The sequence below is a fragment of the Leptonotus elevatus genome, chromosome 15, assembly GCF_054856555.1.
Source record: "Leptonotus elevatus isolate MCC_2025b chromosome 15, RoL_Lele_1.0, whole genome shotgun sequence".
NCBI lineage: Eukaryota > Metazoa > Chordata > Actinopteri > Syngnathiformes > Syngnathidae > Leptonotus > Leptonotus elevatus.
In genome coordinates this window covers 11,364,290-11,380,955 of record NC_141253.1, presented here as the reverse complement: position 1 = coordinate 11,380,955, position 16,666 = coordinate 11,364,290, and the positions used below count along the sequence as shown (strand labels likewise).

The 16,666-nt window shown below is 39.0% G+C and overlaps 1 protein-coding gene across 4 annotated transcripts in view; it reads right to left on the bottom strand.

Moving 5' to 3' along the window:
• Positions 1-1,179: 1,179 nt before the first annotated feature.
• Positions 1,180-16,666, bottom strand: part of znf462 (zinc finger protein 462) — a 50,383-nt gene continuing 34,896 nt past the window's right edge. For 3 of the 4 annotated variants that reach the window (XM_086097610.1, XM_086097609.1, XM_086097611.1), the window contains exons 5-13: positions 13,435-13,805; positions 11,998-12,116; positions 10,650-10,850; positions 8,071-8,299; positions 7,849-8,003; positions 7,236-7,456; positions 5,657-6,029; positions 5,434-5,569; positions 1,180-4,568 (exon numbers count right to left, since the gene is read on the bottom strand). In XM_086097610.1, coding sequence (XP_085953736.1) covers positions 4,352-4,568; positions 5,434-5,569; positions 5,657-6,029; positions 7,236-7,456; positions 7,849-8,003; positions 8,071-8,299; positions 10,650-10,850; positions 11,998-12,116; positions 13,435-13,805 — 2,022 coding nt within the window. In that variant the 3' untranslated portion in view covers positions 1,180-4,351. The remainder of the gene's footprint in view (positions 4,569-5,433; positions 5,570-5,656; positions 6,030-7,235; positions 7,457-7,848; positions 8,004-8,070; positions 8,300-10,649; positions 10,851-11,997; positions 12,117-13,434; positions 13,806-16,666) is intronic. The other variant, XM_086097612.1, reaches the window with a different exon arrangement.

Sequence of the window (16,666 nt, the reverse complement as noted above, 5' to 3'; positions counted from 1 at the left end):
ATATCACCACGACACGCGGCTTTATACATTATTCTTTGTTTCGTGACGTAACCTGTGCGTCTGCTCTTTATAGGTTCTTGGAGTGTGACGTTCGGCCCGTTGAAACTCTGATTTTTAAGGTAACCTGAACGCAGCATGAAGTCGTCTCTCTCGATCACACACGGAAGTGTATAAACGTACAATTTGGCCCTTCGGCGACAGCTAATCTACATTTACGCCATTAGAAACCAAATAAAGTCAGACTGGGTACAATTTAAGCGTTTTACGCCGCGAAGCATATACAAACAGTTTGGCTTATATCGATGACGCCACACCCAGCACTGATTAAAAAAAAAGAAAAGAAAAAAGAAGTCATTTGAATACAATGTTTGACAGACTAGACTTTCATGTAAACGTGTTAATACATTTAGGGGAATATACTAAATAATAAAACCATGTACGTTATGCTTGCTGCTAATGGAGGACCAAAACTGCCAGAATAAAACAAGTGAAAATAAAAACAAATACAAAAAAAGTACAACAAATATAAATGGAAATTAATATAAATAACATTAAAAATGAATACAAAATAATAAAACAAAGTGGAAATACTATATATATATGACAATGAAAAGTATTAAATACACAATGAAATGTTCAAATGAGGGGGCAGTCCATACGCTGTGCTTGGCTGAGGTGCAGTATATATAGCCACTCTCCAGTACATGTGTGTTGGGGTATAGGAAGCATATTTGATTTTTGAGCGTATGCTATATTTGTTTTATGCCAGAATTAAGTAAGATCAATCGATGTATGATGCATAACTACACATTTATCTTTTGACTGACCTACTTGTAAATATTAAGTGAGGGAATCGCTGATCTGAAGTCACATGGAATGAATACATGAATCTGTCAATCTTCACATAAGCCTCCTTCCATCTGGACTTCTTTTTCTGTGGTAAGACTTCATCTTCGTCCGTCTTGGCACATCCTTGCGTCGTGTCCTCCTTTGCCCCTTGTCTGAAGCAGTAAAGCGGGAGATTAAAAATCTGATCCTCTGCTGCGATCTGGAAATAGTGCTAAGACTTGACATCACACATGTGAGAATGTGTCTCAACAACCCCACACACATCCCCCCAAAAAGCCAGCATGCTAATATTAGATTACATTTGCACAGAACAAAGACGACGTTGACAAATGAGCGTTATCTGATAACTTTATTATCAAGTTAAAAAAAGACAATGAATTACAATATATACAGAATATCCAGAGATAACATGGAATCAAATTGTAAACAATCATCCTAGGCAACGATCACAACCCACCATATCAGGGATTTAGATTGAAAAGAGGGAAAAAAAGGCATATAAGGTCAGATTCTAGTGTCAACTATATGGATCAAAGAAAAAAAAACATATGTACAAAGCATATATCCAGTGTGTTGTCAGCAGGGACTAAACTTTGGGAGAAGTGGGATTGGAAGTTTTTTTCTTTTCTTTTCTTTTTTTTTTACAGTCAGAACCTGACTATGATTACACAGTAAGGGGAGATTCATAGTCACAAACTATTCAAAATCATCACATAAACACACACAAAAAAACTTTCAAGGGCTTCAAATTCCGAGATTGTCTCGGCATCTAGTTTTCACAATGGGAGGAGGTCCAACCGAGCAATGAGAACTCAGCACTGACCTGATCACTACGATAAAGTCGGGGAAAGGAGGAGCACAGACTGACTGATACATTCCCGCCTTCTGCCAACTACGGACGCATGGTTACTGATACAAATGTCAAGGATTAGTGGGAACCAAGTCTCTAGGGATTGTCAGGTTGACTTGTGAAGCAACTATGCTGTATGAATGGGAAGGGTGTACTAAGTCAATCCGGCCATTTTCCACCTTCGGTGGTAGTATGAGAGCCGTAATAGCGGTTAGGACGTGTGTGCCAGTAAAAGTCATTGTATTCCGCTGTTGTTTTCCAGCCCTCACACGTGATGGGGGTACAAAGTCAACCTAGTTATTTTCTAGCTTCAAAGGTTGCGTCATCTGCGTCATCATTTGCTGCTGGCAATATCGCACTTTACTGAAGGGTAACAATAAATGCCGGATGTTCTGTTACGGCTCAAATGCAATGGTTTTGACTCACTGTGTGTGTAAGAGGCTTAATGGAAATATTTAGCTGTTAGTATGTTGTGGATTAAGGCAAGTGTCGACGACTTGCTCAAACATGGTTCCGAATTATTTTCTCATTGTTAACGGAAGCTGTACAGCAAGTCTAGGCTGAGTTCAACGGTCATAATTGTTTTTTCAAGCATAACTAGGACATTGAGAGTAAAACTAAACAAAACCAAAAAAGGGGGATTGAAGCGTATTCTTTTCAAAAGACCACATTTCAAACACAGAACAAATAGTTTTGTTGTCTGTACACAAACATCAGCTGGAGTTTTGACATCGTAAGCGCAAATGTCCCTTTTTCCGCTAATGGAAATGGCAATCAACAGCAGCGCAACAGCTGGCTTGACAGCTAGTAGGATGACGCACAATATAACTGAATTAAATGCGCTCATTTTTATTTTAATAACATCAATAATTTGGGCATTTGGCAAAAGTCTGATTGCTATATTCTGTTTCCTCTTAATAAGGCTTTAGGGCATTCGAGCAGCAACTTTCAACACAAATACAATCTATGCCATTTTTTTGTTTTCTTTGTTAATCGTATTACTAAAAAGAAGCACATAAATGCAGACGACAATGACACAAGAAAAAGAAGACGCGGGAGAAACGATCATTTGAGGTTAGTTAGTATCAAGGTTGCACTTGTCTTTTTACTGTATTTAAGAACTATGAAGAGGTTCTCGGATGACAACAGTTCCCACGTTCAAAGTTACTAACAAAGAATATGTGCTAAACCGCTCACGTGGCTCAGTAACCAGTTAGTAGGTACAATTAAAAAAGGTTTGTCAATCGTGATGACTACAGCACTTGGTACAAATTCAAATCTGTCAACAGGGGACCCCTTGCTGGACTGACAAGCAGTCAAATGCGTCTCGATTTCATTAGCATTGAATTTAATGGGGATTTTTTATTGTCTAATAAACATCGTAATTTCAGAGCGCTAACTTCATGTAGCAGCGGTCGGCTTGATGTACAATACAATACTTGATGTACAATAAAGATTTACGAAAAAGGAATGGGCTGCATGGAGTATGAGCGTTGGAAATGTATGTAATTTGCTAATAAGCACAATAAAAAAAAAAAAAGGTTTTTGACTTTTAGTTTGCTACAAAGTTTTCCTGAATGTTTTTAGCATTTACAAAAATAGGAAATCTTTGAGGTCTGTTTAAAAAAAAAAATGCTGCACTCATGGAGGCTAACTGAAAAAATAAACAAACACGTTTTTATAACATTAGGTTTTCTGCACACAGCAAACTAGTTGAGTGAATCAACAGTGGCTTTACTAGTTGCAGCCAAGTTGTATATTTCCATTTTGGAGTAAATTATTTCAAGGGATCATCATTGAACAATTGATTCAGTCATTACCAATTTAGACAAGTGCAACCTTAAGCGCATTAAATGAAGATGCTAACCTGCAGTCCAGCTAGGAACCCTAAGTCTTCTCATCTTAAACACACTCGTAATCAAATAGCTGTGTGGAGTGTTTGTGAAACCTCAATATGTCATCATTGTGTGCATCCACCGAGCTTCGATGGTGATACGGGTAACTGGGTTGGAACGAAAACAGTGGAGAAATTACTGAACAATCATTATAAATAGTACAGTCCAAACAGTTAAGGACTGAAGGCTTATACTTAGTATATTATATCATAAAGGATCTAAAGATAGCAATTTGCTACAAAACATGGGGAGGTCAATTGTTTCTACCAATGAGGATTAGTAGTAAACTAGATAAGGTGCGAGCCTTACTACACGTTTTATAACACAAGGCTTGAATGGGAAAAAGATAAGGTAGCTCTCTACATTGTTGACTTATTTTTTCATGTAAGTGTCAAAGGTGCTTCAAATACGCTCAATTTTGATAATCATGTTGGGGCAACATTCTCTATAAATAATTTGTATATAGATAGGTGGCATCTTTCACTGTACTTTTTGACCAGAATGTCAGCAATAAAGTTCACTATTGGTTACCAATATATTAAAATCTGTCCTAGGGGACCGCCAGCTTTTTATCCCATGTTTTCTTTTAAAGCAGCACAACCTAATACTTGTATATATGTATAGATATTTATAACACCTACAATCTACAGATGCGCAAACTCATAAAAAGTTTTCACTTGTATCTTTTTTTTGTTTTTGTTTTTTGTTTTTCCTTAAACGTCCTATTTTAACCTAACCTTTAAAAGTCCCAATCGGTTCAACCCGACTGTTGATCCTTTTTGGCATCAAGCGGCTCCTCATCGTCCGCGTGCTGGCCCGGCGAAATAAAATTTGAAGTGTTCTGATCTTCATCTCGGTTGGTGGAAAGTTCCAGTCCGGTGTCATTAGAAGTAGAAGAGAGAGAAGATGTGGCAGAGGCTTCCATGTTGGAGTTTGTGCTGGTGTCCAGTTGACTATTGTTGTTGTTCACCGTCCTATAAGAGATCATATATATATAAATGGACACTAGAATCGTATGGTGGTAGAAGACTAGGGTACAATGAATCCCACGTGATATGTTAAATGTGCCATTTTACGAGAATAAAGTTGTAATACTGTACTCGGGGAAAAAAATTGAGAAAAAAAAAGAGGAAAATCATGTATTCCTATAGAACTATAGCAAGAGAACAAAGTTTTCATAGTACAAGAAAAAAAACTGAGTAACGTGAAATCGCAGGGTAATTCAGAAACTGTCAAAATATAAGATTTTTTTTTCATTTAAAAAATCATGTAATTATACCAAAAGATATAACATGGGAAAAAAATCATCTTTTGTTAAAAAAATCCCAAATATTACGCTTAAAAACATTTTCGAATATACTGTAGATTTAATTACAAATAGGTAATTTTATGAGAATAAATTTGAAATATTACAAAAATAATTTTAAAAATAATAAGAAAAAAATCCTTTTATGAGAATCAATCTATCAATTTGCAAGTATAATATTGCCAGAAAACCAACATTTTAAAAATCCCTTAGTAGTCAAATTATATTAATAAACCATATTCTGATAATAAGATTGCAATATGAGAAAAACTCGAGATAATACGAGAAAAACACATTCATTTGAAAAAACAAAAACAATTTTGAAAAATAAAATAACTGCACTATTTCATGAAAGTAATATTTGAAATATCAGTGTTAAGTAATAGTACATGAAAAAACGATAAAAATATATATATATTTAGTATGCTTTTAACAATGGTAGAGTCATTGGTCACCATGTATTTTTCAAAATGTAAATAGGCAGGAAATAAAAAGAACAATGAAATAATGAATGTATAAATGATAATACTTACATGCCATGGCGAAGGACATGGCGTTCCCACTCAAAATTGTTAGTGAAGCAGCGTCCACAGAATTCGCAGGGAAAACGCTTCTCTGCTGAGCTGCTGCTACTGCTGCTGCTGCTGCTCGTTGGAGAAGCAAGGACTTCTGGGAAATGAGGGTTTAATAGATGCATCAGTTTCATATTGGTATGACTTATTTGGATTTACTGAGAAATATGCTTTGATAAACAACCTTGCAGTGGAGGCCTCTCTTCTTGCACCTCGTTGAACTCCTCATCCTCATCCTCTTTGATGTTCTCATTCTCCTCATCCTCTTTGATGTTGTCCTCCTGCTCGTCCTCCTCCACATCTCCCTCTTCGTCTCCTGGGTTCTCTGCCACCTCCATGCCTTCGTCCTCCTCCGCCACAGCCATGCTTTCGTCTACCGCCATCTCCATCTTGTCGCCCTGTTCCTGTTGGTCTTCCTCCTCCCCCTCCCCCTCCCCCATCTCCAGCTGCTGCTGCAGCTCCTGCTGCTCCTCGTCACTGCTGCTGTTTTCCTGGTCCTCCATCATCTCCAGCTGGTCTAAATTGACGCGGCCCATCAGCTCGAAGTTCCGGATGACCTGATCGCAGCAACAATGCCTCGTTGAGTTTGACATGTCAATGGAAAATACTACTTTTCACCACCAAGAGTGAATAATCGATACATTCAGAAATAAACAGGAAATTAGTTTGGGGGGGGGTTGATGTATGTGGAGGTACTCTTATTAAAATAAATAAATACATAAATAAATAATGGTAATTTCATGAGGATATTTTTTTTTATTGATTATCAGAAATGTGATTTTCAGAAAATTATATGTAATTTTGTAAGTTATCAGTATTTTTTAGTATGTATTTTTTAATAGTAGTAATAATAGTACTGTATCACAAAAAAATTAAATGTGTAATATTAACATTTGTAATAAAATGGAAAAAATAAATTTATGACTAAGAAATTAAACTACAAATTTAGTACTGCAAGAATAGAGTATGAATATGATTTTTTAAGAAGAATGAAATATGAAAAACTTGTAATTTTAGGAAAAGAAAGGAGTAAATAAAGGGAAGAAAAAAAATTAGACTGATGTAAGGAGATTCAAGTCAGAATATTAAGATTGTAATCAATCATAAAACAATTATTTAAAAAAATGTTGTGATACTTTGCAAACACGAGAAAGGATCCTAAAAGCCTTTTAGGGTGGTGGCCCCCTGCCGGAACCAGTACTTGGTCCGGTATATTCATGATCTAATACGATTGGTTGCAATTATTATTATATATTTAGCATCTTCATTCTGTATTATTTAAGCGTGCAAGAAAAAATCTTTATTAATAATTACTTCTGTGTAGCCACTTTTTTTGCAGTATAAAAATCTAACTATTTAACAATGACATTTTCTGGGCTTTACATCTCATTCAAATCATTCCTTTTGAAAGGATTTAACCTGACGCACAGAAAGGCCTGTGCAGCGTAGTAAGAAGATCAACGATGATTGATCAATTTAAGTGGATTTAAAAAAAGCAAGAGCGTGTTATTTCAGCGTATGTGCCAGCATCAGTGAACTTCGAATGGCCCGACAAAGTCACGTAATGGGCTAATGGGCCCCGGGCCACCATTAATGTAGAATTAATTTTGAAATATTACAAGAGTAAGAACATTAGGAGAACAAAGCACCATAAACGTCATATGTGCATATACTGTATTCTCAGTAAGAGTCTCCTTTCCATCCAACTTGCATGTAGAAGAACGCAACGCTACAGCATAGGCGTGGATTCTCACGGTTCGCACCTTGTGCTCAAGGCGAAGGTGCTCCTCCAACTGGCTGCGGCGGCGGCTGTCATAGTAGCACAGCTGGCAACGGTAGGGCTTGAGCTCGTGCTTGTGCAGGTGCAGCTGCAGGGCGTGGTCGCTGGAGCACGTGAATGTGCACTTGTGGCAACGGAACACGACACCCTGGAGGTGACGCGACAGCTTGGAGCGATTCACCTCCAGCGGACCCACGCGCTCCTCTGGTGGAAATAAAAGGAAAGGACATAACATTAGGTCAATGACACCCATCCTTCAATTTTCTTTAGCACTTGGCTTCTTAAGGGTCACTGGGTGAGCTGGAACTTATTCAAGAACTTCAGGCAAGAGGCGGACCTAAGCTTGAATGGCACCCTGTGCGACCCCCCCCCTTGATGATTGACTCTTAATGGACCCCTGTGCGAGGCCCATGTGAATGTGTTATTGAATGGCAAGACAATTAAATAGTGTTGATTTGTACAAGCTATTTATTAATGACCAATTGTTGTAGAGCTTTCATGTTAAGTCCCTGCTAAGTTCAAGAGTAAAAATGTTTTAACGACTAGCTTCTTTTAAAAACGACACACTTGGAAGTGTGTTGAGACAGCTTGTGTACCTCTGTGCAGGACAATGTGGTCGATCATACTGCTCTTGTATTTGGTGTGGTAGAGACAAAGAGGGCAGCGAAGATCTTTCAGGACATCCTCTGACACATTATTGCTGCTGCTATTGTTGTTGTGGCCCGCCTCCACATGCAGGGTGAACGTATTCCTAAGAACATTACAGTTCTGTTAATATCATCTCCAAACTTTCTTTACTTATTTTAGTGTTGTCTCACTTGTAGCAGGTGAAAAAGGAGCAGTCCTTGCACTTAAAGAGCTTCTTGCCACCATGGCGGTCCCTGTAGTGTCGCCGCAGGCTCTGCATGTAGCCTGAGCTGAACTCACAGAACTCGCAGGTGAGGATGCTGTCGGGCCGATGGTCGCCCGGGGACGTGTGACTGCGAGAGGCGGTCTGGTAGTGGCTGAGCTGCTTGCGGACGTCAACCGGCTCCCAGTATGAGGCATCTGAAAGAGGAGCACAGTCTGATATTAATTGATGTACTGTACAGAAGTTTTTTTTAACTGAATTGATATGAAATAATGAGTGGGAAAATGTACACTAAAAAGAAAAAATGCAAGCTAACGAGACTAAAAATTTAATACTATTACAGGAAAATATGTCCTGTATTTAATAGTTGTGCAATGTAACAAGGGAAAACAAAAACAAAATACAGCTGTAATTAGAAATGATTTGAGGAAAAAGTGGGTTAAAAAAATAAATAAATAGGTATGTGGTCAGAACAGGCTACGTTCACACTACAGTGCATGCTGTCCAATTCAGAATTTGATAAAAATCGGATCTAATTACGTATAGTACCGTAGTTGTTTGCATTACAATAACAGATCCAACTTGTAATACAGTACGTAGTATGTAGGTCTCAATACTGATGCAACAGTTGCAATTTCAATTATTTTGTGCTTGAATTGACCGGTCCCCAGTCCCATCATGTGTTTATCAATTCCGATTGAGTCTTCAGTTCACCGTTGACTGTTTTCTTCTCCTCTGTTTTGTTTAACAACTGTGACGTTTGTCGCCTTCTGATGACGTAGTATAACGTCGGATGAGCACAACTTGAATGATCATACTGCGGTCGCATCGGATACAAAACCAATTTGTATCCACATAGGAAGAAGGCCTGGGTCAGATTTGAAAAAATATATATCTTATTTCTACGGTTCACATTGAATTGAAAATACATGTTACGTATGTGGAAAACAATGAGAAGTGACCTGTACTATGAACATAGGCTACATGCTGTGAGGAAGAAAAGAAAAAAAGGGGGGAAAAAACACAAAATATTACAAAAATAGTTTCATTTACCAGTCAAAAATGAGGGGAAAAAATGTAATATTAAAAGAAAAATAAATTGTTTATTGTTTGTCATTTTAAGAGAACACACTGTCATTATTGAGTAAAAACAATTTACAAGCCATATGATGACAAAACAAATGTTTCACAAGAATAAATGCTAAATATTCTCCCATAATATAACAATTTTTTCAAAAGACTAGTGAAATCCCAAGTTTTCATTCATGTATGGTAACTTACCTACTTACCTAAATCAAACAAGCATTAATTTCCTGAATTTTTTAAAATTTGTTCCCCCACTCACTGTCTCACCAACACATTGGATTACAATACATGTAAATGACAGGTGAGTAGTTTGCCTTTATTTCCTAATTTTGTGGGACTTTTGATTGGCAGGCATTTGGTTTTACTCTATAACGTATTGTGGCAAATTAACAACTGTCGAGCCACATAATCGCTCCTCATACTCATTTTAAATATCAATCGCGTGCATACATCCCACTTGGGATGTCAATCGATCATAGTCCGGGAGCAGCATAGCAAACGTGCACAAGCTTCATTCGTTCTCAAAAGAGACCTAATGTGAGTGAGCAAGCTCGTCTCGCCCTACTTTGAGGCTCAGACACATCAATAAATAAACCACCGTGACACTAATAGAATATCTATCTACCTGAAAAATGCACCATTCTGCACTCAGACGTTTGCAGAGACATGCGGGACAAATACATTGCGGTTCATTCAGCTTCACTACAATGCTTCCTTGCTTTGCAGTAAAGGTGGAGGAATTCAACACATGAATCAAGCATGCTTTATAGAGGAGATATGAGATAAGGATATCTGCTAACTTGATACATTTAAAAACAAAACGCTTCTGCCACCTGTTAAGTACAAAGACATATTGCGAAAAGAATCAAATCATATTTTTACAAAAATATGCAAGTTTCTAAGGAAAAATGTTTGAATGTAAAAAAAATCCTACATAGGCTCACTAGAGACTTAACGCACCCTGCTAATATTGTGTATGTAGGGGCTGCTTGGTATCTCCAATGTAGAGGTCATTGCACCACATTGTACTACATAAATAACATTGCTGAGTTTGCTCAGAGGGATTTTGTCCTTGAGGTGTCTTTGTCAGATGCTGTTGCTAGATTTGAAGTGCATCTGTATGTTACATTTAAAGAGTTTCACTGACAAACCAGCCACATAGAGGACCACCACATTCTGCCTTATTTTCTGCATGGTGATGTATAGTGAAGATAAAGGAGACTAAGGAAAATGGCCACTACTGAGTTATTTTGCCACCAGGCAGGTGAACGACTCGTTTTTAAGCAAAAACCGTGGTTCATCTGGCAATGATGTGAACACCCCAGAAACATATGGTAACATTACTCCTACAATTTAGAATTTAAGAAGCCTTTTAGATTAAAAAATAAGAACTTCAACTTCTGCTTTTATTGCTTATGTTTTCATGACTATATTTATAAACCAGTCTCAAGAATGCCATACCTTCCGGAGTCAAGGGGCTGTGCTCCACGCTGGTGGTCGATCGGGTGGGGGTCCTGAGGGCGGCGTGAGCTGCCTGCGTGGCGGCCCGCAGTTTGGTGAGGGTGAGGGCCTCGCCGTGATCTTGCAATGAATGATCCTTCAGCAGGCTGATGGTCATGGAGGTGAAGGGGCAAGACAAGCACTTGTACGTGTGCTGCTCTCCTAATGGGATCAAATGCAATGTGAAATATTACAATATGCAGAGTCGTATTCTCATTGTTGTGTGCGAGTAGATATGGAATCTCCGCAAATAGTTACATTAGTTTACTCAACTACAGATAGGGTAGGCATTTATTAGAAGGTTTTTGTGAACAGCATTAAACATTCCATCTTATAATTTATGCCAAGTAAAAATGGTTTAAAATGAACCGAGAAACAGCAAAAAAGGGGTTGAAAAAATAGTGTCGTTTTCTGGAGCATTAACTCGCACAACCCTGTGGAGTGACCTTGTTATTCTGGAGCATTAACACGCAAAACGTGTGGAGTGACTTTGTTAGTCTACAGAAATGCTAATCGACATTAAAAAAAAAAAGTTTACATAACACAAGATCATCTTTAATCATTCCCTGCATCCCACCAAGATAAATGCATTATTTGACAACTGTAGCCGCCAATGGCAGTGATTGAGTTAATTCTGTGAAGTGAGGTCTCATGACTCATCAATCAATCAACAATCTTTAATTCAGCTGAGAGACTGTTTATGTGCTGCTGTTTTAGTTAGCAGCAGTGTTCAAATGGGCTCAACAATTTACTCTGTCCGACTATGGAAAAATAGCATCTATGAACGGAGGTTGTCTATGGAAAAATAGCATCTATTAAACCAACTTCTGTTTTATTTTCAAAATGGAAAACGGGCTGAAAAACGGGAGGTAAAAAGGAGTCCTAGCGTTTAGCACATCTGCCTCACAGTTCTAAGGTTCCTGACCTTTCTGTGTGGAGTTTCGCATTGTCTCCCTATGATACCATGCATGTTAGGTTATTGAAAATGCCCTGCAATTGATTGGTCATCAGTGCAGGTTGTCCTCTCGGACAGGCTCCACCTCACACGCAATCTTAATAAGGACAAGCTCTATACAAAGTGGATGTTTGGCTTGTAAAAGGTGGTGTTGATTTGAGGGAACAGTTTATTAGGTGGATCGACACATGATGGTTATGAGTAGTGCAAATAATACAGTACTTTAAAATGAGCACATTAAATATAAAACCCTCTGTCATAACAACACTCTCTCTCTTCTATATCGATATTATTTCTGTCTATTATTTATATAATACATGTGACTATAGTGGGTCTGAGGGTGTACTTATTTACCAGAGTGTGCCTTGTGCAGGTGGCTCTTCAAGCGGCTCACGTAGGCAGACTTAAAGGGGCATAGTTTGCACTTGAAGGGTTTGTGGTGGCCGTGGTGAGACTGCATGTGTCTGTCCAGACTGGTCATGAGGGAGAGAGACAAGACATAAACATGTTAAAACTACAACAAAAGGGATGGAAGATAAAACAACCGGAATCAAGCACTACTATGGTTTTGAAGTGCATTTTCCAGAGCAGGGAGCCACGGTGGAGGAGGAACTCATATTCCCACAATCCCCTGGAGGGGGGGGGGGGGTGCCTGTGGGGAAGCTGGCTGTGTTTTGAATGCCAGCCTGCCTAGGTGGCATGGGAGTGCAGCCTGTTTCTAGGTCAGGGCGCACGGTATACAGTGGAGATTACACCTGACTCTCAGTCCTACTCGCTCCGTGTCTGATGGATCAAAAACAAATCGTCTGTCCTCGAACAGACAGGACTTGCACATTACATTTATTTATTTTTAATGGGGACATGAACAGATGTGTAAATGTGTTTTGCGTGCAAAGAACCCCCCAAAAACAACAATCAGTTAAAGTTTAAAATTAATATGAATTAACAATAAGAACGAATACAGTAATTTCTGGACTATAAGGCGCACCTGACTACCTGACTATTAGCCGCGCTAACTAAATTTGGGGAATACTCAAGTTTGTTACACATAAGCCGCACCCAACTGTAAGCCGCAGGTGTTTTAGTGTTACCGCACCAAGTTCCTGCTACTTGCTTTTCCATAATGAGGGCGCAAATTTTCTCGCTCTCGTTCTGTCTTTTTTTTTTTTGGAATTATTTAATAAACAATGTATTTGTAAATATATATGACATGTTATGGACCAAACCATTAATTAAATCATAAACAAAGTATTTGTGCATTTTTTACATTGTCAATTTGAAATACAGTAATGTCCTGTTTTAAATAGAGCAATGGATTATTTTTATTTTTTTTAAAGTACAGTATATAAAAATTAGGGGTGCACCAATCGATTGGTCAGGATCTCCTTAATTTTGTGGAAGTGGTGATCGGTCGATCACGGACAATAAAACTGATGTTATCTCCCCAAAGCCCATTAGCCACTGTCCTCTTCTGCTGTGAGATGACTAATAAGCGTTTTATTTTTATTTGAGAGAACTGCTTCATATGCAAATAAAGCAATATATTTGGCATTGTTTCACAGATATTGTGAAACCGATCCCCAAATTGTGATCCGTTCACCCCTAATAAAAATGCATTAGATAATTGTTTTTAGAATTGGATTAATCAATAGTTGCAGCCCTAAAAATGTCATGAACGTAAATAAATCTAATTTTAAAAAGAACGATCAAGGAATATTTTTGAAATGTCAGGTACAAAAATATACCATTAATAAAAATGTCATAAATCTTACAGGTACTGCTCCCACTCACTTGTGTCTGAAGGGTGAGACAAACTGACAATACTGGCAGCTATACTTGTCCTCCCTGATTATCATGGCCATGGCCGAGTGGCTCCTCTCGTGGGAACGGAGGCCCTGCATGGACATGAAGACCCGGTCGCACTGGGCGCATGGGTGGCCCCCCGTCACCAGCCGTTGCTTCAGTGTTGAGGACCTCCCTTCGACGGCATCTAAGTCTGGTTCCAGTGTTTCTGTAGCAACGGCGGAAATGGCGGTGGGGAGCGAGGTGAGGCGCTTCGTGGCATCTTCGGGTCTCTCGAGGTTTCCCGTTTCATCCTCCTCCAAATCACCATTAACCAGTTTCTCAGACGGCATGGTGAGAGCCACCTCACTGACTTCCTGCTGAAAAATGAAGATTTACTCCAGTTTATTATTTGTCTGACAAAATGTTTACTCACTTTGATGATGATAAAAAACACAAGACACACACACACACACAAGGCTTGAGGTCCTAACTGAGGCCATCAATTATGTATAACCTGCCGTATTCAGTTTAAGTTGAATAACTATCGCAATTTTTTGCATGCGTCATCTAATGTTAGCAGAGCACAGTTCACTTTGAGGATACTGAGTGACACAAAATTGGGTGGATATACTATACATCTACCCAACAGGACGCATGGAAATGTCTCAAGGATGCCATTTAATAAACGGTGGGCACATGGCATCAAAATTTGACAATCATTCCAAGGAGTCGCCGGGGGTGGGGGGGGTCGTTTTATTTGTCAAAAAGGAATTATAATGGGGGCAGCGTGGCTCAGTGATATGGTGGTTGTCTCCCAACCCAGAGGTCGTGGGTTCGATCCCATGCCATTGTGACCATGTCGAAGTATCCTTGAGCAAGATACTGAACCCCCACCACAGTTGCTCCTGATGCTGCGTCATCAGTAGTCGAATGTAAAGCGCTTTGAGGGCCTCGTAAAGGTGGAAAAGCGCTATATAAATGAAGTACCATTTACTTATACCATTTAATGGTATCTTCCATTCCATTTTATTTGACAGTCAAAATTAGAGGGCAAACTTGGGGTGCCTATGCCTTTGAGCAGGCTAGCATAATTTAACTGCCCAATTCAAAGTATGCTTCAAGCATAAACATTTTTTTTATAGTTTTTTTAATTTATTTTTTTAACGCAAAACAGAAGAGATACCTTGGTTCACTACGGTACCAACATATTACATTTCGCGGTTCCGAACAGAGCACAATTAACATGTTTACGCGGCGGTGTAAGATATATGTCATAAAGCAGCACAGTAACTGCAGTACTTAGCGTTGTTCATACAAATATTTGTAATTATAAGATCTGCATCAACATAGGTAACTTCAACACAATTTCAGGTGACAAACAAGCACAGGAACGGAACTGTCAAACAGAGTTTCCCTGTACGCACTTTACACTCAACAGGGAGAAGCAGGACAAGCATTCAGCAAAAGCTTGAGCTTCTGTGGATACTACATCTGAAACCACTTTGTCTCTTAATCCTTATTCTAGTGTTGTGCGCTGAACTTCTTTTAATTTCAGCCTACTGGCAAGAGGGCCTGTTTTTCCATCTATTTCTATCTCTCCTCATCTTTTGCAGAGGCTTTCTGTGGCTGTCACAAGTCGGCGGACAATCACCATAACTTCTTTTACAGCCTCAAGGAGGCTCATACATGCTTGTGGAAGCCCTGCACTTCATGCAGCTATAATGTAAGATGTGACATCTCTACAGTGAACCTCTCCAGAGTGTCTCTAAAAAGAATCACCTGATACGGTTCTATAAAACGCATAAATAAAACTGTAGCTATGGTGAAGTGTGCTGGTTGACTATCAAGTCCATTAATGTCCTCCGTTTGGTTAAGGCCTTGTTTCCACAGGCCTGTTCCCAGTCTCCCCAGAATACTAATGCTCCTCCAACAGATACAAGCCCCTATCCTACAAGTAATAGCTCACCGCTCTCTCTGTTCTCCCCACTCCCTCTCTTGTGCTGTCTCGAGTGGAAGCTGGCAGACGCCTCTGTCGCTAGCGAAAGCCAATGGGAAAGAACAAGATGCACGCGTCAAGAGAAACCGATCACAGGGAACAGATAAGGATGCTGCGGTGGTGAAGTCAGAAAGGCTGTCACGGCTTTAAAATGACAGTTGCACCAAATACACAAAAACTAGAGTCAACAGCAATATGCTTGTATAATTTTTCAAGAACAATCTATCAAGACACTGGACAATCTCATCAAACACAACTGAGTGAGCATGGCGAAGTGTTTTCCTTTTGGCTTTTTTGTGTGACCCCAGCACAGAAATGTTGGACATCTCTATATTGTCCACAGGCATGAATGGGACTGTGAATGGCTGTTTGCATTACATTTTTTTGGGGTGTGTGTGTGGGGGTTTGGCACACTTCTTCAACCTAAATATAATGTTCTTCAGGTTGAACAGTGGCGTTGTGACTACTGCAAAAGTGCTCAGAAATATTTTCTGTCACTTAAAAGCGGCAGTTCATCATGAAATCTAAGACAAAAGAAAAACAATGGTGTAGTTCTGTGTGCATTTATTCAACTCAAAAGTTGATTAGCAACGAAGGCGCAACCCATTTCCGTAGACAATTATGTCCGAAGGAGTGACCCAGCCCCTTTTATCTGCGAGTGGCGAGCAGTTGCCTTCCTTCGCTGGTTGGATTTAAGGCTGTACACGATATGGACAAAATTTCATATCTCGTGGTTTTTGTCAGACATCTCTATTCTTTGGTCTTTGACTCAGCATGAGACTGCATCGTTTCAATTTTTTATGGCGTCTGCATGGTTCATTGATACTTACTTATTCTTTAAGATGGATGGATGGACTTTCCTACTTATTGTTATTAATGTACTAATATTAATTTTATTTTGTGTTATTTCGTTTAATTTGCCTCTACAGCAAGACTTATACAAGAACAATATTACATGGGTTCAGTGAAAACTAAGCAAAATATAAATTTAAAAGGATCATGTGTAAAGTGCATTGTTTATTAGAATTTGGTGACAGTTATCAACATTAACAAGCTTGGCAAAAAAAAACTGAATTGAACTCACATTGTACTGCAGTGTGATAAATAATTTTATCCTGCAACATAAGTTGTCGTGTTTGTGTGCCTGCATGCGTTTGTAGGTCTGTTTAACCTCAACTGTCTCGTTTAACTGCATCACTCTGTGTGTGTGTGTGTGTGTGTGTGCGTGCGTGTGGTGATTAA